This window comes from Cheilinus undulatus, linkage group 1 (assembly GCF_018320785.1).
Source record: "Cheilinus undulatus linkage group 1, ASM1832078v1, whole genome shotgun sequence".
Classification (NCBI taxonomy): domain Eukaryota; kingdom Metazoa; phylum Chordata; class Actinopteri; order Labriformes; family Labridae; genus Cheilinus; species Cheilinus undulatus.
The window spans coordinates 18,975,620-18,999,220 of NC_054865.1; the positions used below are offsets into that span (position 1 = coordinate 18,975,620).

At 37.2% G+C, this 23,601-nt stretch overlaps 1 protein-coding gene across 1 annotated transcript in view; it reads left to right on the forward strand.

The window, feature by feature from the left end:
* Positions 1 to 2,494: 2,494 nt before the first annotated feature.
* Positions 2,495 to 23,601, forward strand: part of chs1 (chitin synthase 1) — a 33,428-nt gene continuing 12,321 nt past the window's right edge. The window contains exons 1-19 of the mRNA XM_041789152.1: positions 2,495 to 2,749; positions 5,248 to 5,326; positions 10,648 to 10,783; positions 12,751 to 12,936; positions 13,383 to 13,584; positions 15,071 to 15,231; positions 15,478 to 15,553; positions 15,989 to 16,110; positions 17,296 to 17,473; positions 17,597 to 17,693; positions 17,875 to 17,971; positions 18,168 to 18,289; positions 18,612 to 18,707; positions 19,092 to 19,256; positions 19,343 to 19,490; positions 21,855 to 21,920; positions 22,016 to 22,191; positions 22,366 to 22,424; positions 23,319 to 23,519. Of these exons, the coding sequence (XP_041645086.1) occupies positions 5,280 to 5,326; positions 10,648 to 10,783; positions 12,751 to 12,936; positions 13,383 to 13,584; positions 15,071 to 15,231; positions 15,478 to 15,553; positions 15,989 to 16,110; positions 17,296 to 17,473; positions 17,597 to 17,693; positions 17,875 to 17,971; positions 18,168 to 18,289; positions 18,612 to 18,707; positions 19,092 to 19,256; positions 19,343 to 19,490; positions 21,855 to 21,920; positions 22,016 to 22,191; positions 22,366 to 22,424; positions 23,319 to 23,519 (2,335 nt within the window). The 5' untranslated portion in view covers positions 2,495 to 2,749; positions 5,248 to 5,279. The remainder of the gene's footprint in view (positions 2,750 to 5,247; positions 5,327 to 10,647; positions 10,784 to 12,750; positions 12,937 to 13,382; positions 13,585 to 15,070; positions 15,232 to 15,477; positions 15,554 to 15,988; positions 16,111 to 17,295; positions 17,474 to 17,596; positions 17,694 to 17,874; positions 17,972 to 18,167; positions 18,290 to 18,611; positions 18,708 to 19,091; positions 19,257 to 19,342; positions 19,491 to 21,854; positions 21,921 to 22,015; positions 22,192 to 22,365; positions 22,425 to 23,318; positions 23,520 to 23,601) is intronic.

Sequence of the window (23,601 nt, forward strand, 5' to 3'; positions counted from 1 at the left end):
AGTTAGTGACTTATATTTATTATCCTCACATCCATGTCATCACACTTAAGTTGATCCACTGCAACGGCTCCCTGCAGCCACAGTCAGATCAGATCAAGTATGGAGGCATATGCCGATTCAGCATTTCACCACGTCATTTTTGGTCCTGTACTGCTCTGGCCTCCTACTGACCATGGTGCAGGCCTGCACCATGGCCATGCCCCACCTCTTCGGGTAGCTTTCCTGTTGACCCTCCATGATGCACGCGACTGCTCCGGTGCTGGATCAGCCCTGGAAAAGCGCCCCAGTAGCTTATAGAAGTGCAGCGTCACTGCTGTATCCAGCAGCTTACCCTCCCCATCCCCACTCTCCTGAGCATGTCAGCATTAGACACATGGTCTTGCCAATGACACTCAACTCAGAGGAGACACAAAGGAGTTCACCAACATCAACAGGCCTCATGAGAGCATAGCAAGTCCGGGAGAACCAAGGACCAAAACACTGACTTTCTTTAGCATGCTCACCATGAGCACCACACCAGCTTGCCCAGCGAACCCATCACCACATGTGTGAGACTAAGTGGGTACATGATCTCAGCATCGCAGTCAGCAGATGAATGGATTGTACTACCAAGGTAGGTGTACTGCTCCAAAACTTCAACACTCTCACCATCCAAAGATGCAAATCTGATGGCAGCATACAAGGCATCCACAAATATCTTGATCTTTGTTTTGACCCAGGAGAAGCACATTCCCAACTTTTCAGCGTCCTCAACAAGTTAAGAGTCCCCAGTGATGTAAAAGAATTCAACCACTGCCCCTTAATGTCTCATCAACTGTTAAAAAATACAGACGGCTCAGTGGATGAGTCATAAAGTCATCTGCACATTGCGTTATCAAATTTTTTAACTTCTGACTGTTCCATTATTTGCTTTCAATCCATAACAAATTCCTTTTTCTTTGGTTAAGTTAATGTCATAGTCTACAAACAACACAAAGTTCTTTAATTTCTCTGAAAATCCAGTATGAATCCAACAAGGAGGGACAAAAATCAAAATTAAATAAAAACAGTGTAAAAGGCAAAAACACAGGATTTTAAGCTGCATCAAAAATGGAGTTTAATTGAAGTAACCACAGAAATTCTCATTCAATCGAAATTAGAAATACTATCATCTGATAGCCCCTGAAGCAACCAGTTTGATTAAAAGGCTAGTAACTTAGATAAACCAACTAACTTGGTGGTTTTCAATCTTTCTTTGCCCAAGACACATCTAAAATCAAGCCAAAATTTCAAGGTATGCCAGAACCATATCTTTACAAAAAGAGCCTCTTACATGTTATAGTAAATCAAGCGGATGGTGTTAGCTCAAACAGGCCATGGAATCAGGCCCTGCCATTAAATTGAGATCAGCAAATCTAATGAAAGTCCTTGTGAGATGATGGCAAGCTGATGGACCCTAGGTATGCTACTGGCAAATCGTATTTATCCTGCTATATGTAAAGCCTGTCTATGCTTTGCTACTCCCTCTGCAAGCTGCTTTTTACAACCCTCTTCCACCCCAGCTCCTCCATTATTCTACCTCTGATTTCACAGTGCCATTCTGTTGTCATTTATACCTGTTCTGCTCTGTTTTTGTTTTTTGTTTTTTTTTTTTTGTTTTTTTGTATAGTTGTAAAAATTATGTATGGTTGTACAAATTCCTAAGGCACACCAAGCCTTAGCCACACCATTTGATAACCACTGAACTAACAAAGAGAAGATAACGCTCATAAATAAATCAATAAAAGCAGTGAATCAAATAATCAGCTTGGAAAAACAATGAAGTTCAAGGGGCAACCAGTGAGTTAAGCTGAGTTTAAAGGGGCAAAAGAAACATTTAGATGGGCTTAAAAGCTTTAAAAGGGGTACTTTGGGGGTTAAAAACAGCAGCAGTTTGCTGGTTGGCCTGAAATAGAAAACATGGCTACTACAGACAGCTCAGATGTCTGTTTAACATGAGTCTAGTTCTACTAAAGGTTTCCAAAAGGAGGTTTTTCCTCCCCACTGTAACTTCTCTAAATGTAGCTTATTACTGTGCTGATGGTGGATCAGTGTTGGGTTGTTTAAACAAACTCAGTAAAGTGTTGGTCTTAGTTAATTAAAAAAGCCTTTCCTGATGGGTGTGTGTGTGTTCAACGTGAGCTACAGTTATGTGATTACTGAAGATAGAGATGTGTGTTTGTCTCAGAGTCAGTGATCTTTGCACCTTTGTATCGCCCTCAATAAAAACTGATGACTGAAAAACTTTGATTAGTCACATACATATAAATATGTAACTTGATTTGGTGGTGACTGTATCTGACGTACATGGTCACCTTCCAGTCTTTGGCAGCCACTCACACTTTCTGTTCTGTATAATTCCTATAAACTTTGCCCATCGAAGCTCACACACGCGCGAACACACCTTAAGAGGCTGACTGTTTATATGACAGTCTCTTTCATAAGCTGGAGATAACAAACCAACAGATTACCTGACAACACACAGGCAAGACTCAAACACTGCTCGTCGACGCTAAGTATGGACTGGTAATTCTGGATTTCACATCACTGTAGTCGACTCTGAAAACGGAAATCTTGTTCTTGTGGAGAGAAGTGAGCCGATATTTGAGTGTGGAGGACATTTTGCGACTGAGGCGGTCTGAAGGCAAAGGAGGAAGAAAGAAGGTTCAAGTTGAGAGTTGAATACCTGAAAATAAAGGCATAAACAAGGGAGGAATTCAAGCCAATAAAGGTAAAAAACATATTTTTTTTTTTACAACACCATAATTTAAACTTTAATATGATACAAGAAAAATCAAGCAACATTTGTATTTGTTTGGACATTATGGCATTTTATTCGGTTTATATCTTGTTTTAATTACCAAAATCAGCACAGAAATATTGCACAAGGTTATGATAGTTTTGGATTTTTTTATTCGTTTTTATTTTTATTTCGTTTTCACTTTCTGTGTTTCATTTAAGTTTAGTTTTTATTAGTATTGACTGCTGGTTTGTTAGTTTAGTTTAGTTTCTATTCAGCAAAAATGCTTCGTTTTGGTTTAGTTTTTAATAGTTTTAATGTTAGTTTTAGTTTTTTACGGATAGATGTCAGGGCAAAGTGAGAGTCATACATTTTTAAAAACATATTAAAACAGACTACTCCTCACTTATCATTTTATGTACTTAATGATGATGTTTTAATACAACTCCAGACATAAAACTACCACTTTGTGAAGTCTTAGCCAGTCAGATCAGGCAATTTTACACTCCCCAGACTCTGGTGTAGGTGGCAGTCAGTATGGTTGTGTCAAAGACTAAAACTAAGGACATTTTGTCTCCTTTTTTATTTTATTTTAGTTAGTTTTGTAAGCATACTATAAAGCTTTAGTTAGTTTTTTAGGTTTTTTTGGTAAATCTTAGTTTTTATTTAGTTTCAGTTAACTAAAATGATTTTTGATTTTTAGTTTTAGTTACTTGGTTAGTTTTAGTTAATTATGATAACCTCACTCTTGCAAACTGTCTTACTTGCACAAAACATTGGCGACATTGTGGCACAGAAAAGTTGCCAGTGTATAAGCAATGTCTCCTCCTCTGATACCTGTTTTAAAAAGATATACAGTACCGTGAATAACTTTTAAGCAAAAAGTTGAGGCTGGATTAAGGCGTAAATGTGCTGAGTAAGCTTCCTGAGGGCGCCAACTAAAAGGACTGACACAACCCCGGTTGTGCTCTGGATGTCCTTGCACATTATCTGGGGCATGGGAAAATAATCAGTTGAAAAAATAACAAAAAACACATCTTAGGGGGGAGTACGGGGTGGATGTGGTGTGTAAGCACCAGTGTTAATTTTGTCTACTAAAACTATGACAAGAAATGCTAGAAATGTCCATCAGCAGCCTTTTTTCATGACAAAAACTAGACTAAGACTAACAAAAATAGATCTGTGATGACTAAAACTGACAAGAACTAAGTTTAGTTTTCATCAAGGTGACTAAAACTAGACTACAATTTAATGTAGTTTTCATCAGACATTCAAAATCTGTGATATTTCTCCACTGTGGGTAAATCTGTCAAAAAAACAATGCAGCCGTCACTATTCTGCCTCTCAGCTGTAGAAAGCAGGGACCCCAGCTTCAGCAGAGTACATAGAACACACTTCCATGATTTGGCACCAGATTCAGGCAAGAAAATAAATGCTTAGACTAAAAGTAAAGACTAAAATATGAGGAGTTTTTATGGACTAAAACTAAAAAGAATAGAAATGACTAAAATGTGACAAAAACTAAAATGCATTTCATTTAAAGACTAAAAATAAGACTAAAATTAAAAGTAGCTGCCAAAATTAACACTGGTAAGCGCGGCCTATACGGTACCATCTTAAAGGCAGTAGGGCTGCCATGACCCCCTGGTTGTGCTGTGAATGACCCAAGGGCCTGAAAACCACCGGCGGTCTCTGCAACATGTGTCACCCTGATTGCCTTCTCTACTCCTGGGTTATGTCACATCGGGCCCATGATTAATCATTAACGCCCTACATTTCTCAAACTTATGCACATGACTGTAAATATCTTTTTTCATCTTTATGAGTTACCAAAGTGCTTGGTAATGTGTGTATTTCCTAGTTCCTACGAGCTTTTAAAAATCTAATTCAAGACTTTTTGAGACATGAACTCAGAAAAATGAATGCTGCTTTTGCACGATAAAATGTGAACTAAAAGGATTTATAAGAGGCAACCTGGTAGTCCAGAAGTCAGAGAGGGGTCTGGAGTCCTCCCCGAGGATATTTAGAACATCCACCTCTAATTTCCCTGAATTATGGAGAATATTTAGCCAACAATTTGTGGAGGAAGATAATTAAAACGACATAAGGCTGGCTCAGAAAACAAGATTGTATATGTCAAAGGACATGTCTTAGTCAAAGTGCCTTCTAAAATTTAAAACCTCTCACAAGTTAAAATAAGACTTTTGAAGACTTTTATGGCCTTAACATTTCAAATGTACAATTCATGACCACGTAAGATTTTTCAAGGATATTCAGGAATTTTGCTGAATATCTCTAAAATGTCCAAAGCTTGAGTGCTTTTCAATACTGTCTATCTTTAAAATAGTGGCGATCATACAGTGTAAAAATGGGTATCAGGAAGTCCTACATTTCTACAATCTTACTTTGATGGATATATTGAATAAGAAAAAGAAGATTTTTATTGCTTTCTAAAAAACGTGCCTCTTTGTCCCTCCGATTTTCCGCAGGCCACCATCACAGGGTGGAGTAGACGAGGAAGATGGAGGAACTGAAACACAGAGGGAAGAAGAGAGAAGGGAGACACAAGTAAGTATGCAGTCTGAGGAGCATTGTCATTTCTGCTTTATTAGATCTGATGTAACATGACACACAGGATAATATGGGACATGGGATTTGTTTAAATATCACATTAACATCAACAGAAGCCCGCTTAACCTGTCAGTTTGAACTGAATTCATGAGCCTGATCACACATGACAGGAAAAAGAAGGGATGCATTATCAGTATATCAGTATCAGCAGATATTAGATTAAAAATGACTTAATGGTATTGGCATATATTACATTTTCTGACAATAATACAGCTATTTTGGATGTAAAAATCTCCCTATATCAGCAGTAAAAAAAACATTTGTGGAGTTTTAGGCTGGAACTACCTCAGCTGTAGTGTTTTTCTTTAACCATCATCATCACTTACACTTTAAAGTGTGCTTTAAGGACTGATATTTGTCTCTTTGTTCATCCAGAATCTTTAAATTGTATATTTCAAGGACTGCAGTTTTAGGCCTAAATAACATTCAAATGTCAGTATTAATATCAGTGTTGGCTAAAGTTATTTTGTAAATATCAGCATATCAGATATAGACAAAAATCCAACATTGTGCATCCCTAGGGAAAATCACATCTTAACCACAGTGGTTTTAGACATAGTTGGAGCCAATCCTCCTCTTTAGGGGAAGCTTTAACTCTTTAAACACGTACTATTTTTGACTGTGAAAAGAGCTTGCAGCAGGAAAAAGTACTAATATTGTTTAAAAGGAAGTTATCAGGGCTGAACGGTAAAACACCACCTCTATCTCCAGTGAAGTCTGTCTCCTTGTTTGGGATGGGTCTCTTTAAAAATAACTTTTAATTTCTCATCTTCTGAATAAAATGTTGATTAATGCATTATAAAACCATTTTCTTTCATTTTTACTTTCTGTTGAATTAGAGTTTTATATACCAGGTTTTATATAAAACGGTATAATATATACACCTGTGATACTCAGCATGTTGCTCTTATGTGAATACTTCAATCTGTTTACTTGAATAAAGAAACATTTTAAGGCAAATATTGTCAGCAGAAATGACACCACATCGATCCATTGTGTCTCTGCTGTATTGACCAAACAATCATAATTAATACCAGGTCTCGAGCTGCCCATGTTTCCTGATCCTCATTTTATGAAATCTAAAAACCAACCTTTGAGCTTACCAATTCTGCTCCGGAGTCTCTGGAGTTGAGTCAGCTCTCTTAAATCACTGTGTGTAAACATAAGCTAATCAAACAAGGTGACACAAGCTTACATTATATATAAGGCTGGCTCATTAAAATTACTATTGTGTTTAAGTAAATAAAACCATCAGATGTGTTCAAATGTAACATTAAAACGAAAAGTGAGGTTTTTGCAAGAAACTTACAGTATATATCGTATACTTAGCTGTTTATAAGAGATACTTATTTATTTTTCCCAGCAACATAACAGATAAATCATCACATTATTACAGGGTATCGATAAGGGTGTCAATAAAAATAAACCAATCCTTATTGCACAACATCATGATTGTCTTCTCTTAACAAATTCAGCCAAAATCCTTTCTCCTAAGTACAAACTGTTCTCGGAGAAGAAAGGGACATTTTGGATTGTGGCTTTTGTAAAGTACCTGTTGTCAGTGTGGCTCCTGAGTAGGTTGTTGAGTAGTTGTAAGCTTTTTAATACATACTGTATGGGTTTAAAAGAAGTCACAACTACACTAATATATGTCAGATTATAAAGAGTATGGTGGTCTCCAATGTAATCATAAACTGAACAAAGTAAGTCTTGTAATTTTACAGTATTAACAATACATTATTCAAAATCATAAAAGATTATACAGCAGAAATAAAGTTTAGATACAACTGAAGCATTAAATGGAACCCTGCATACTGATCTGTTAGATAGACACTCTTATCTTATAACTGCACAAAGCTACACTCTACATTTAGAGAAAATTATATAATGATGTTTATGTAGGTTGCCACTGATGTGCAATGCACTCTGGGTAGCAGCATTTTATGGCTGTATTGTTGTTTGTCCTGTGGAGTGTCATCCTTAAACCTTTTAAAATTTAACCAGAGTGCCATTTTAGTGAAGAGGACAATAAGGAAAAGGATACTGTAATTTAGATCAGGGCAGGTAAAATCCCAAAGAAAAGGAAGAGGAACTAAACCAAGATACTTTATCTAGTGTGTGTATTTTTACGGCATAAAAGACACTAAAATTTATGTAACAGAGTCAGCATGTCTTTATGAGGGTTCATTTAAGGTTGAGGTTGTCCACATTTGAACCGCTCACTTGGATATTTTCTTGTAGTTTTAACAACTCAAATGAGTAAAGAGACCATACATAATCATCATAGATAACAAAGGTTTCTGGCTTTTGTCTAAAAAATGGTAAAGTTGATTACATTTTCAAGTGACGTCCTCATTTATATTTAATGCAATATAAAGAGTAAACTTGATAACACTGTCATTCATTGGTCATGATTTACAATATGACTACTGTTCAGTTCTGCTAATTTTGTATCCACTGCTTTATGTCTCCTAAAAATACTTTATCTCACTGCATGTTTTGAATATAGCTTCGTTCTACAAATACTATTGAACTTATTGTTTCACTATATATTTACATTACTTCTTTATTTCATAGTTTTTCTTATTTTTTTCACTGTTAGAATTTGTATAAGAGCAAAACGACTAAATTCCCCTTGGGGATGAATTAATTTTTTTTTTTTTTTTTCTGATTCACACTGACCAACAATCAAACGCTCAAAGATAATCAGCTGAGAGGGTGACCGTACATCTTTCAAGGCCACTCTCACAGACCGTTCATCTAAGTTACTGCCCCTTTCAGAATAGAAATACACGCTAAAACCTTTAAATAAAATCAGATTAAACTTCTGTTAGGGTAAGAATACCAAAGGCTAAAAGTTAAAAACCTGAGCTGCAAAGCCTGAACATAAAACATTTAATAAAGCAGAGTAAACACACTGATTACTGGAAAAAACCTTGTCCATAAAAACTTTCTAACGCAGCAAACGTAGCTTTGTAGACAATGTAGCTAAAGCTAAGCTCAAAGGGCATCCGGAAAGCTAAATAGCTACATTCTCTACATAGCTACGTAAGCTTTAGCTACATTTGCTAAAGCTAACTAATCTACATTGACTTTTGTAGAAATATTAATTATGCATGTAACTACTTCTAAAATCTCTGATAGGGCCTCTGTTCTTTTTCTCTTTTATTTGTGGCATATTTTTAGTTTGTAATGTTTGCAATGTGGTTATTCCATGAACATAATGGCCAGACTTTGTTTATGGATACACTTGAATAACAAAAAAAAATTACAGGCAAATTACAGCATTTCTGCTCTGAAATAGACAGCATCTCAGAAGAAAGCTCTGTGAGAGAGATGTTCGGTCTGCAGCCAGACTGTCTTATTCAGCTTAACTATAACAGAAGACAAATATAAATGTTTATTCATATATTTAATGAAAAAAGAATAAAAAATCTTCATTATGTGTACCGGACAAATGCACAGACAACAGACTGGTTGATGAACTCACAGGACAGGATGTGGTAACGCAGCTTGAGCACTTTTAATACACACTTAAAGCCAGGGTCCTCCATCACTGTGGGTGGGCTCATAAATAATAATAAAATAATAATAAATAATTAGCTTTGGAAATGTCTTTGCCCATCTTGGCTCTGTAAAGGCAGCATAAAGAAGTTTTCTTTGCCCTAGCTTCAATGACTGGTACCTCTAAGTGATACTGTCTGGTATTCATTAACATGTTAAACATGTTTCAAATGACATATCACACCCTGAACCAGAACTTTCCTTACACCACTGATCTAAACACACTAAAGTGACTCGCTCTGCTTCCGTATGTTGCTTTTTCTTTGTGAGTTTTCTTGGATCTAAAGTGTCTTGCATAACTATCAGCAGTTTATATTACTGATTATGAAATGACGGCTTATTTTTCTGCGTCATTAGAGAGTGCACATTACAGCTATTAATCTAAACACACCTATGCCAGCGTGGCTGAGGATATACAGAGCAGGTTTAACTGTCTGCTGTTTCTAAGATCCACTAAGGCAAAGTTGAAGATCGTAAAATATTATCAAATCTGGGAAACGACTCACACCCTGATAATGATTATGAAATCAATCAGCCTGTAGAGGCTGACAAATACTGAAATGGTTTATGTTAGAGCAAAAAATAATAATGTGGTTAATCAAACAGTTAAGTGGAAAGACAAACTAACATATGCTTGCAGGCAGATAAACAGCTGTAACTTGTGATTCTGTCTCTACGCAGTGTTGAGTTGATTAATCCAGTGATTAGTGAATTAATCATGATGTTTTTAACCGTCAGCATCCAAACCCATTATGTCTGAAGTCTCTTTAGTAGGCTGTAGCCAAAATAGTGGTATTTTGCTAGATGTGTTTAGGGGCACGTGTGAGTAGAACAAGCCCTCCTTACCTCCTTATTACCTTTTAGTCAAAGATATCACTAACTAGTCCATACAGATTTGGTCATATTCAGATTTAGGCAAAATGTTGATTGTTTGGGGGGGGGGGGGGGGTATGACTTTAAAAGAGACTTCCAGGTGTGAAAACACCCTAACATCGCCACCCTCTCCGGCTCACTTGCAAAGATTTCTCCTGAACATTTCTTCACACATCCTCTCATGCGTTCACTTCAACTCCAAATGGAAATTGTACAAGAGGCTTGGTTGGAGAAATTCTAGATAAAGTGGGTGTGCATTCACACGGTTTCCTCTACTACTGAGTGTGAGCCTATAGCGTTTAAACTATATTAGTTTTAGTAATGTCATTGACCATTCCCACTCTTTAAAAGCAGCATAGAGAAGATGTAGGACACCAGCAGCTCAACTGAATACTTTCATGAAGATTTCAAGAGTTTTGATGGTACTGCTAGATTAAACACAGACAAAGACACTCACGTGGACAAACACAAGACCACTGACAAAAGGAACTAAAATATACGATAAAAATCTTTATTTTGTCTCAGTGGCTTCCTTATAACTGGCAAAGAAGCCGTCTGACTTACTACCTTCCAAGAATATAAAACTCTTCTCAAATGCCAATTATCTACAGTCCCTTTTCTGTTTAGTTTTAAGGAAGCAAACAAAATTCAGAACAGATAGATGCGAACTACATCCCGGATTCAAAAAATGTCATTACATGCATTGTGTATCATCAACCAAAAACGGAGTGTGTTTTTCCTGGTATGGTTTAACACATACATTAGGATAACAGTGATTCAGCTGAAGCAATTTACTGTGTGTGTTTTAATTTGTGCGTCAGGGATACATGGGATCCGTTCCAGTTGAACCCAGTAGGAGCAGAGAAGGAGGAGAAGAGAAGATGTTTCCAACTGGCCCAGTACCTGGTGGCTGTAATAGTGGGGGTAGCTGTCCTGACCAGTGCTGTCATTGCAAAGGTAAGACTGTCTGTCAGTCTGTAAAAGGCTGTCAGATATTTCAAAATTTATACTTTTTAACACTAGATGGATTTAAATTGATAAATCCTTCCTTAACTTTATGATAGGTAGTTTTGCAGAATACTGAAGTTTTAAAACAACATATCTTTCCCCTAAGACGGGCGCACAGGAGAGGAAAAATTGCAGACAAATTCATGCACACTGTCTAAACCAGTGGCTCTCAGCTGGCCTTGAGCCAGGACCCACCGCATCCTTATCGACAAACTGTCACACAAAGGTTTTTATATTTTTAAATCATAATGAGGAGGTTTTAATGAGTATTTTAGACTTAAGATGGATTAAAAGCTGCAGCAAAACAAAGAAATGTCATCATATCCTTCAAAATAAAAGCGCTTCACTGACTTTTTTGCCAGGTATCTTTTTCAGGCAAACATCCTTGACCCACTGAAAATGGCTTCACGACCCACTTTTGGGTCCTAACCCAGGAGTTAAGAACCAATCAATACTTGAATATTTAAACACTGCAAATGTTTGATGCAATTTTAAACTATGTGCCAGGGTTTTCCTGCATTATTTTTGCTTCTGTAATTCAAACAAGACACTACTCAATGTTGGTTACCAGAAACTCATATTTTTAAACCCGTGATTACCTGAATAATCATGTTAATTTCAAAATAAAAGCCAAACACAATCAGGTAGTTTGGTGCATACTAAACTCCATAGAGACCAGAAAACTCCTCATGCTTACCCAAACAAAATTACAAAGTGTGCATAATTTAATACATAAAAGTTGGACATTATTTTCCTACACCAATAGTTTATAAATGTGCAGTACAGATGGAGAGTTAAGACCCCTGCTCCATCAAAAACAACAGTAAGTCAGGGCTTACAATACCTGTCCCCTTTGAAATCAGCTCCCCATTTCTGCTTATGTCACTCTCAGTGTATCTTGTATTTTAAACTGTTATCTCCATTTTCTCTCCGTAAGTCTTTAACTCAGTATGTGCGTGCATGCTGCTTCTGTTTCTTATCGATTTCTCATCTTCCTCCTATGACCCTGCCTTTCTCTCTTTTTCTTGATGATAAATCACAGGACTCTGCTCAGTCATAAAACAGCACATTCAGAAAATATCACTGACTCTGTTTTCCTGTATAATCAAAGAGCATTGATCACAGTTCAGCATGATTACTTCCTTATTGGTGTGACAGTAAATGAGGATAGTAAAGCAATGAAGCGTCCTAGGAGGAGGTCATTACACTTAGAGCTAAAGCAGGGAGGGACTGCCAGTAAATCCCAGCCTTCTTTATGTTTATGCTGCAAGAATTACTGCTATATACAGGACTTTGTTGTCATTGGTTAAAGAATATGACATTGACAAAGTCAAATGCACTCTTTAAACATCTTTCTAAAACCCCAGAAGGAAAACAGAAGTACACAAACTGTAAAGCTTTTATGCATTTTGTTTATCACAAGAGAAACACAAGAAAGACTGTAACAGTGAGTCTAGATCAGGAAAAAAAAAATACATCTGAACAAACAGGGATCAGGATGAATGCTGTGTTCACTTAATGTTAGGCGTATGTATTTTTTGTGAAGGGCCTGAAAATAACTTTCTGACTCACTGGCTGTTTAAAAAACCGCTGTTTAAAAAAAACACGTTTTCGTTATTATCGTTAATGTACTGGTAGTTCCACCCATATTTAAAGCTAGTGTAGTTAGTGTCAGTCCTCAATAGTGATGGAAATTCCGGCTTTTTTCAGTGATCTGGATCATTTGGCTCGGCTCAGCAAAAAAGCCGGCTCTTTTGGCTCCCAAATGGCTCTTCATTCAGGTACCAGTTTGGCTTCATTTGAGCCAAAAAGAGCCGATTCATTCCTGAACGACCCATCAGTAGTCCTCAAGGCGATCCTTTTTTGGTCCAAACTCAGGTTTTCTTAACATATTTTTTGTGTCTTTGTCCAATCAGGGCTCTCTCCTGGTGTTGTCCACATTGTCCAGTCCATATTCAATGCGTGGCGAAAAGGAAAAACAGTTCTACATGCTGATGTTGGTTTTCTGCCTGGTCTGTCCAAACCTGCTGGTGTTTATCAAATCTCTGTGGAGGTGTGCCTTCAAGAGCTTCGTAAAGCCCAACATGAGGACCATGTCTTTTGTACGTCTACTCATTTAATGTAAAACCTACATTGTATGTATGTAACTGAAGGTAAAATATGTTTCTAATTAAAATCTAAACATGATCAGATTCAGTAACACAGAAATTGTATTTCTGTCATTATGTGAGCCTTATCAGCCCAGAATGCTGATCTTTGAAAAGACAATTTAGAGGATACTTTAATTAGCTCTTCACTAATATAGTCTGGTTTTATTAACCTAGACTTGATCATGGCTTATCTTTCTCTCTATCTTGCAAGTATAGAAGAAGTTAGTAGTATCCAGTCAGTTTGGTTGCAGGAGGGTTGTGTTCCTACATACAGTGTATAGTAGTGTAGCTTTAAATACATTCAGTGACTCAGTGAAAGAAGATTTAGATTATTGTGAATATCAGTCTCAATTTATGTTGCTTGTTTGATGTAATGACAGAAATTTTTGTGTTTTCAGATTTGTACCATTGAGTGCTTGGTGTCTCTGGGCACTTCAGTCCTGGTGCTTGTGGTTATGCCTCAGTTTGACGTGTTAACAAACCTCTTCATCAGCGGAGGAGTCTGTATCATGTCTGCTATTCTGCAGATCATATTTAGACTCCAGAGAGACAGATGGAAAATCCTATTCCCTGTCTGCTCCCTCATTCTCACACTTGCAGGTAAATCTTTGTATTTTCAGCCTCCTCATGCTTTCTTTACATCGAGAAACTTGTATACTTAGCTAAACACAAACATTTGACTGACTTAAGATGGTACGGTAAAGTCTAGTTTGCTGTTAATTAGATATGAAAAAGGGAAATTTGAAATGCTGACACATTGAGGTTTCTATTCACCAGTTTTAAAGGGCATTCTTATGCTGTTTATGAAAACCTGGCTGGAAATGCTAAAAAAATTGAAAAATCTTTCGAATATTGCAGTAGAAAATCTGTATCAATAAAAGGAGGGTGCAACTTTTTGCAGAGGGCACACATGTAGTGAATAAATGATAGCATCTGTGGAATAATACTCTTGAGTAACCACCCAGGATGTTACCAGAACTCATCCAAGAGTATGAAGGTTGTAGTACAAAGTGGGTCAGATTTTGTCGTGTTTTCTTCCATTGTATATGTTATTGGTATAGAAAAGCACATTAATATTTCTTGATTAATATGTCAAATTAAAGTTATTTACTTGCATTCTTGAACAGAAAAATTAGTTTTAGTGCTTGAATGTTATACTTGATTAATGTCTGACTTCTCAGAGAAGCCCAGTGAGCCGGCTCAAATTTGGGTGAATTCAGTTTGAAATCCCTCATTCCTGTTCAAAATGGTAAAACGTGGAGAGCTCACTGAAAATTAAAGAGTCCACATTAAAGCACTTCAAGATGCTGGATGGTCTTTGAGACAAATATAACAAATAAATTTGTTAAGCATTGTAAGTATCCTTATTCAAACCACAGTGTCAAATCCCTCTCCAATCCCTGGCTTGATTGACAGTACTTCTTTGCTTCACAAAAACATGTTTCAGTTCAGCTTTTCTTTCAGGTTTCACAAAACCAAGGTCGGCAGGTCATGGTTTCACTCCCACCTCTGAGTTGTGTTTTCAGTACTGCATTTCTGTCACTGTTAACAGAAGAACTGCCTGATATTTGAGAGTCACAAACTGGAACCATAAAACTGGGTTAGGGCATCCAAATAACAGCTGCAAGAATGTTACAATCTAGATATTCAAAAGGAAGAAAACAACTCACAGTTAGACTTTTTAAGAGACGTGCTGACTGGTAAAACTTTAATGGAGTGTGACCTACCTGGAAAAGTGTCATTCATTCAAGCACCAGCTGCAGAGCTTAGTACTTAAATGCTAGAGAGTGGTTACTATGCTTTGCTAAGGTTTAAAAAAAATGAAGCTCTTTATATGGCATTGAGGTGAAAGAAAATTTTTCCAAATAAACAGAAATACATGTTTTTTCATAGAGTCTACAAGAGCATGTCTTTTGCCAAGTGTTTGGCAAATCCTGCCTGTGCATAAACACATCAATGCCACAGTTGAGAAAAATTCTCATTACTAGCAGATACTGTTGGATAGGATTTGATGCTTTGATATAGTCAGTGAACAAATTAGGCGTATTGGAGCATTATAAGAAACTGTCCAATTATCTTTTAACAGGGTACTGCCTCGTTGCAATCGACTACAACGTCCGTGTGACATCATTTGTGGAGAGACAGAGCCCTGACTGCTACATCTACATTGGAATTGGGATTTTTGCTTCACTCCTGGTCTCCCTCTGCTGGTGGGAAAACCCTCTGCAAGCTACAAACAGCATGCAGGTAAGTTAATCATCATAATGTGTTTTTTTGTTGTGATACATCAACAGAAAAAAGAAGGAAACTACTTTAATGTTAGCCATCTAATGCTAGCACCATGACTTTCAGCATGAAAGTTATTTTAATCATGGATTGTCATCTAGGGTTATTATGTAGCCTGGATGTGCAGCTTATTCAGACGATTGTTGCTCCATTTTTGAGCATTTGTTGTGTAGAAATGTTTTGACTTGACATGATATCTCCCTGCAGGAGAAGCTGTCAGAACTGGACAAATTCAGAGACTTTGTGTTTGTCATCAGCAGTATTCTGAGGATAATAGTGATAGGTAATTATCTGCCATCAACGCTTGAATCAACAAACAACACAAAAAATCACGCTGACTAAATTACACAAGCCGATGAAATGTTTTCAGCTTTAGGACACCAAACACAGTGGTGTTTTGCAGTGTTTGGACTGTAAAAATCCTCTTTTCTAACAGACAGAGAACAGACAGCTTTGAGAAGGGTCAGGGAAATAGATGGATACTGATGAGTGCTTAAAGCTATGATGAAGTGTTCAGTTTTAATTTGAGAAGATGTACTTATGAATTCATCACTACATGCATACAAGTGTTGCAACAGCCTGATTTTCTTGATTTTCACCTGAACATCTTTTTTTGTGTTTTTACTTTTTCCACCTCTTTTAAAGCCTCTTATTTACATCACTTCACTGACCATTCTCTCTATATATTTTTTGATATGGTTCATTACTTTCTTTGCAGGAGCGGTATACCAGTTGTACCATTACCTAATAGCTAAATCTATCACCTGGAAGACCTTTAACCTGAATGAAGATGAAGACAGGCAATTGCTTCAGACAGGATTGCTTCTGCTTTTCTTACAGGTGGGTGGAGGAGAGGCTGTAAAACAGAAAGATAAACCGTTAGAGATAGGTACAGATGATTAGCATGCCTTATGGGTGCTAAACAAAATTTACGAATAATGATCCCCTTCTTTTCCTTTTCTTGGAGGACAGATACTAAGACTTGCAGCTTTGCTGCTCAATCTGAATTTATCTTAATAATAATAACTATTTGTGTAGGAATCTTAAAAATATGGGTTTAAAAAGTGATCTGACATACAGTGCATTCAGACAGTATTTAGACCACCTTAAAATCTTGCCATAATTGTTGATAAAGTCAATAACAATCCTGCCCTAGGTATTATCTGACAAAGATTTAGGCATCTGGGAGTCATGGCTAATCTTCCAAGGGTTTTAGTGTAGTGAGCAGTGAGCTGTTAGGGACTTCCCTTTGTTTACAGTCATACAAGCAGCCTGAGGTACAAAAATCAGAATTCTTTTTAGCTGTTTTGGACAAGTTTGTACAGACATAAAAGCAATTTGACTTTGATAGTGGTGTTTTCTATGTACAAACATTAAATATTAAACAGTAAATAAACACAAAAAGCAGCTCTACTGTACGTGAGACAATAGTGCAGCGGTGAGTGGTGGAAGAGGCTGCAATAAAATTATTCAATTATCTAATTTAATGAGTAATGAACAGATGGATTAATGGAGAAGAGGTAAAGAGGTAAATTAGTTGTATAGTAACATAAAAGCTGTGTGCTTAGAATTGAAGTATACAACTCCACTAAACAGGATGCAGTGTCTACTGGCAGATGTGTGCCTGTACCTGTATGTAGACACTCTACCTGAAAATGCTGATTAAAGGGTAAAATTGCCAATAGGTAACTACTGATGGGTTCCAGTAATGAAATTGCAGTGGAAACACTTGAACACAAAGTTTTGGTTCTATGGCTGCTTACATGCCATTGAAACCAAAGTTTTTCTTCTAGCAAAAGCAAAGGTAGAAGCCACATGCTGTGCAAAGGCCTTTTGTTTTCAACATGCTTGTGGCCTGCTAATTTATTAATTTATCTACTCCATTAGAAAAGCTCTTTGAATGAAGATTAGGCAATCCATTCAAAGAACTTTGAGATTTCCAAGAACATAAAACCTGTATTTTTTTTTACCCTAAAAGTAAATTCTAGCTTTGCTAATGCATACCCATCTCTCCTCTTGTTGAAGGCCTTCTGTGCTGCAGCCTGTCACTGGTTTGGTGTGGTGGCCTGTAAGATTCATGCAGTCAGGATGAGTTTTGCACTCCCAGTGTGTAGCACGGGACCTGCAGTGCTTTTGGTGGGAATGATACTTTTTATAACCCAGGCACAAAAATTGGACGGAGCTGAACATGGGAGCATAACATGTGAGGTTTCTTTTTTCTGCTCTGCTTAGACATACTTCTAGCTAATAATTTCATACATAAAAGAGAAAAATGTTTAAACTTCAGAGATATGAGCAGTTGTGAGAATTTTTTTTTCCTTTGCAGCTTTTTGTGCAAGCTTGGCGTCAATGGGACACGTAAACTCAACCACGATGGTTTTAGTGGAAGTCACAAAAAGCATTTGTCGAACTTCACTGAACAGGTACGTGTTTGTGTGTTAATGTGTGTATGTGAGTGGTTAAGTGCCTGAAATATGATTTTTTTTTTTTCAAGTGAAATGTCCCAAGTGAAATACATCAAACAGTGGCATACTAAAATCTGTTAAGGTTTCAAGCATGTAAAAAAAAATGCGCTTAAACTGTACCCTATTATCTTACCTACAGCTACTACTTGCAGTGGCCTTTTGCAATGCTGGCACTGGAGGGATTTTGTATGTGGGCAGGCTTCGTCACCTGTACCTACTACGTGTGGAAGATGGAGGTATCACCATAAACACACCAACAGACATGCACTAACCCTCTATCCATTTACATTAACAAAGTAGTTTCTTAAAGGGTCAGTTCACCCAAATTAAGAGGAGAGATACGTCACAGAATTCCGGTGTTATCTAAGTACAACTGAGCTGATTATTTCCTTTCTTAAAAAACTAACAGCCTTTGTGCTTTACCATGTGTAGGTCCAGCGTATAGAGAGAACTTCTCAGCTGTTTGTCCGACGACTGTATGAATCTGCTTTCATTGACTTGTCTCTGCTGCTCAACACCAAGATGAAGGTGCCACGAGCCAGAAACCTGGAGAGGTAAGATGAGTTGGGCTGGAGAGTTTATCTGATTGTCTCATTTTGTGTCTTATATTTCTTTCTTTCTTATTTTAATACAGTTTTATGGCAAAATGCAAATAGTTTTACACTGGCCCACACATTAATGGCTCTTTTTGAGTTTCATTCAAGCTTAAGGAGAGTTTTATTCATCATACAATAGTGCACAAAGATGCTAAAAATGCAATGATAGTTATAAATTGTAACAAACTGCTGCTCTGTTTGATTCTGATTTTCAAAATTATGTGCATGTCTGTAACATCAAATGCATAAAAAACGATCATCTGTCTCTCCCTGTCTACAGCCGTGATGAGATACAGAACTGTGTCATCTATCTTTGTGCTACAATGTGGCATGAGACCTATGATGAGATGCTGAAAATACTCACTTCAATGTTTAGGTAAGAGACAACATCAGTGTAAACTTCAGGGTTAACTATTATCAAACCCACAGCACGAGTTTCCTTTCTCCTTTTCATATCCCTGAAAAGAAACTTTACATCGACCAAATACATCTCCCTTGGTTTTGCAGTGATGCACAAATACAGTGCATTCAAAAAGTATGCAGATTCTACAATTTCTTTAATAAAAACTACATAAATCAAATGAATCTGCTCATAATTAAAGGCAGTAAGGGGCTGTAGTGCTTAATCTTTTTTATGGTAAACACTGAAATTGTATTCGTCCTTTAATTTCCATTAACCTTTGATGTTGGACACTGAAAAAGAAAATACTTCAGTCAGAGACCTTTGCAGTTGAGCTACAGCGGTCCATTGTTGTTTCAGGTTTGATCGCTATCGAGGAGATCCGAAGGAGGAACATAAGGATGTTTTTGACTTTGAGTGCCACATCTACATGGATGACGCCTTCATGACAGACAAGGACACAGGGCAAAGGCTGGTTAATTCTTACGTTAAGGACCTGATTGATGTTGTCAATGAGGTTTATAGGTGAGATCATCAGTCTGGCAGTCTATATGGCCATCCACCCATGTACCTGTCTCATCATCTTACCACCTATTCCTTCATCCACTCAGGGTGTTTACCAACAAAGAACCGGATGAGGTGTCCATCATCGAGGCTCCCTATGGTGGCAGGCTGATGTTTGTTATGCCAGAGGGCAACATGCTGTATATTCACCTAAAAGACAAGAGTCTGATCAGGAACAAGAAGAGATGGTCCCAGGTAAGGAGATGCTTTCTGTGGTTGTTTATCCTGTATAACTTCAAATGTTTTGTCATACAAATCATGTTAGAAAATACTCATCCAAACACTCAGTATGCCTTGCTATCCTTTTCCTTGTTCTTTGCTCATCTAAATGCAAGCTACAGAGGAGAAAATAGCAACAGGGCAACAAGGGAAAATGGTGCCACATTATGCTGTCAGGATTCTTTTAAATGAATCTTGAACACAGGTGAAATACAGATAAATAGCACACAAGAAATACTGCATGCATGCGAGATGCAAATAAAATGTGCATGTGATTCACACACCTGCAGGTTATAAATAAAACAAGCATGTAATTAACTCAAACAAGCATGCAAGAGACAACTAAAATGTGCATGCAATTTACTAAAACGTGTGTGCAAGATATGAATCAAACCTGCATGTGATTTATTTAGATGCATGTGCAAGATGTGCACACAATTTAATAATAAAAGCGTACAAGATATGATTGAAACATGCATGCAGTTACTGAAATGCACATGCATTATATGAATAAAATGTAATCAATTTTTAAAAACAATGTACAAGATATGAATAAAATGTGCGCGCAATTTATTGAAACACGAGTGCTAGATACTAGCAAACCGTTAAGGCAATTTAGCAAAACACATGAATGCAATCAACTAAAATAACTGAGCAAGATTTTAATAAAATATTCACCAATTCACCAAAACATTAGTGCAAATACAAAAAATGTGCACGACACTGCGTGCAAGATACAATTAAACATGCACATGATTTACTAAAATGGGCAAACAAGATATGAAACAAACTTGCACTGGGTTTACTAAAAAAGGTATGCAAGATATGAATAAAATGTGCATGTGATTAATTAAAATGCATGTGCAATATACAAATAAAACATGAATGGGATTTAGTCAAACAAGTGTGCACGATACAAAGAAAGCTTGCATGCAGTTTAACAGAGAGTGCAATCCATGGCGAAAATTACCAAAATGCATGTGCCAGCTTCTAAATCGCCTTTTTAAAAAATTACCCACATTCATGTCACCTTCCAAAGATACGTCTTCTGTCACTTCACTAATTGTTTTTGGTTCATTTGAAAATTAATTTTGAATTATTTTGCCCTGAATACCTTTATTTATATTGGCGGCAGAATGCATTACTCTGAGGAAATCTCTACAGTTATTCATCTAAGTATGAAAACAAAAATCTGTCAGATTTTAAGTAGAGGATAATGCAGTAAGTTATCACAAAAGGACCCTAACAGACTCACACCGAGGACTTGTCTGACCCTAAAGAGGTTCCTCCACAGTAACAAGCAACTCAGTATTTCTTAACCTGCAACTGATTCTGCTATCTTAATGTAATTAATTTACAACAATGCATCATACTGCATATTACTGTATTGCTTTAAAAATTATATTATTTTTGGTAAACAAATAGTCCATGTGACTCTCCAGTTAAAACTGTTTTCATAGAGATGTTTGACTTGGTAGCTTTCATAAAGTGAGCTAAACTAGCTTTCATGACCTGTTTTAGACCAAATATTTCCACTGATGGTGAGGTGAGGTGAGCTGAACAGCTTCACATGAAGTAACGCAGCAGCTGGCTGACTGATTTTTTTGCCTTGTTATGTTGGAGTCAGTTGGCATCATCTTTTCCTTTCACCATCTTTAAACACCACCATAAATCTATATTCCTTTAAATGTTAACTGCAAGTGTCATCTTCAGTTCTATAGATTTCTCTGTCATCGCACACAGTTGTGACTCTTTTGACCTCTTTCCTTGGTGGTTGAGCCCTCCTTTTTCTTTTTCCACACAGCTAACAAATCAATGTCAGATTAATGAGGCTTCTTCCTGCAGATTGATATGATAATAGTTGGTCCTCCAGGCTCTGTAATAGGAGCTTCTTCACAGTGATCTGTTGAGGGATAGCAAGCATTGCTATGCGTAATTAGCTTACCAGAATCAAGTTGTTTGTTTTTTTTACAAAGCTTTGTAATAACAGTTATATTCTTCTATTTATTTTTGTATCTTTAAGTATGGTGTCCTCATGTTTCACAGATTAATCAACAGACAAATTGTTAAGTCCTCTGTGGGGGGTGCAAAAGGTTTCCATCTCGGCACGCCGGTAGTCGAGTGGTTAAGGCGCATGCCATATACGCAGGCGACCCGGGTTCGAATCCGGCCCATGGCACTATTTCCTGCATGTCTCTCCCCGCTCTCTCCCCTGTTTCCAACTCTATCCCCTGTCCTATACTATCAAATAAAGGCCAAAAATAAAATCTTAAAAAAAAAAAAGGTTTCCATCTCTTTATATGCTGGATTTTTACAAAATTCCCAACTTATCATTTTCAGATCATGTATCTTTATTATTTACTGGGATGGAAGGGCTATGTCGCCAAGAACCCTCAGAAGCCACAAGTAAGACATTTCCTCAAAAGTTATGTACATGTTCATGTTTTAAAAGCATGTCATGGATATTTAAATATATTAAATAAATATCCTGTGTTATCCAGCACCAGTTTTTGCCCCGCAGAGACAGTTTGATCTCTGTGGATGGTGAGTCTTTCCTGCTGCCTCAACAAGAGAGTGACAACAAAAGAAGATTCATCTCAGACGAAAACACTTACATCCTGGCTCTGGACGGAGACACCGATTTCCAGCCCAAGGCTGTGGTCTTACTTGTAGACAGGTAAAAGACAGACAATAACTTATTTATTTGGAATAGAGATTTAATTGAATACCAAATGAAGGAGGTAATGACCAGTTAGCTGTCAGTTTAGCATTTAGCTAATGAAGTATTTTTCCGTTAGTATTCAACTAAATAAAAAATCAAACATGCTAATTAAGATGTTTTGATTGGCAGGTTGAGGATGTATGAAACCGTAGGTGCAGCATGTGGTAGAATCCATCCTACTGGTATGGGTAAGTACCCAATTTAAAACTTTTAACACTGATCTTTCTAATGTGTTTAGCTTAAAATTGGTTTGACCTCTATAGGGGAGGATTATATGGTTTCATCATACAAAGCTCTAACCTTGCAAAGCAGATGGATTCGCCCATTTCCTTATTTTTCACTGGCGAATCCATCTTGCACAGCTCCTGTCTGAACCGTTTGGCCCCAGTTAGAAAGTGACAGGACCAATCAGCGATTAGGGGCAGTACTCCCAGGCCCAACGGAGTATGCAAGCAGCAACAAGAGGCCAGTGCAGTTATGGCAGAAGAGCTTAGCGTAGATGCTGCTAAAGTGGCAGTTTTATCAGAACTTGATGACATTTCTTCGTTAAAAGAAGAACAGAGAACAGCAGTGAGTTTTTTGTTTTTTTTTTTTCAAAAATGACAAAAGTCGTGTACTGACATGTCTATAGTCGCCATGATTCACATTATTCCTGCTGCGCACGCGCATCTCGTTAGTGGTTACGTCACATGTTTAGTTGCTCTGTTTGGCTCAGGTTCAAATCCTTCCTGTAGCTCTTTGCTGCATGTCTCTCCCCACTCTCTTCCCATTTCCAACTCTATTCATTGTCCTCCTCTGTCAAATAAAGGCATAAAAAATCCAAAGATAAATCTTATAAAAAACATGGGATTTCTTATATATTTACCTAGTTTTATTTTATTTTAATTTGTTTTGTAAGCACTCCATAGAGTTTTAATTAGTTGTTGTTGTTTTTTGCAAACCTTTACTCTGTTTCAGTTAACTAAAAGCATTTTAACCTCATAGTTTGAGTTAATTTGTTAATTTAAGTTAACTTTGATAGCTTTGGTTGAAATCCTTGTATCTTGTAACTTTGTCATGCGTTCTTCCTATGTACCATCTAGGTCCCATGGTGTGGTACCAGAAGTTTGAGTACGCAGTAGGCCACTGGCTCCAAAAAACCGCTGAGCATGTGTTTGGCTCTGTGCTGTGCAGTCCAGGATGTTTCAGTCTGTTTAGAGGATCTGCTTTGATGGATGACAATGTGCTAAAGAGATATACAACGACTGCAACCAGAGCTTCAGAATATGTGCAGTATGACCAAGGTCAGTGAGCCCTCTCTTTAGTTCAATTCTTCAGCGACAGTTGTGCATTTTTCTTATTTCCCTTTGTGTACTGTGCTTCAAG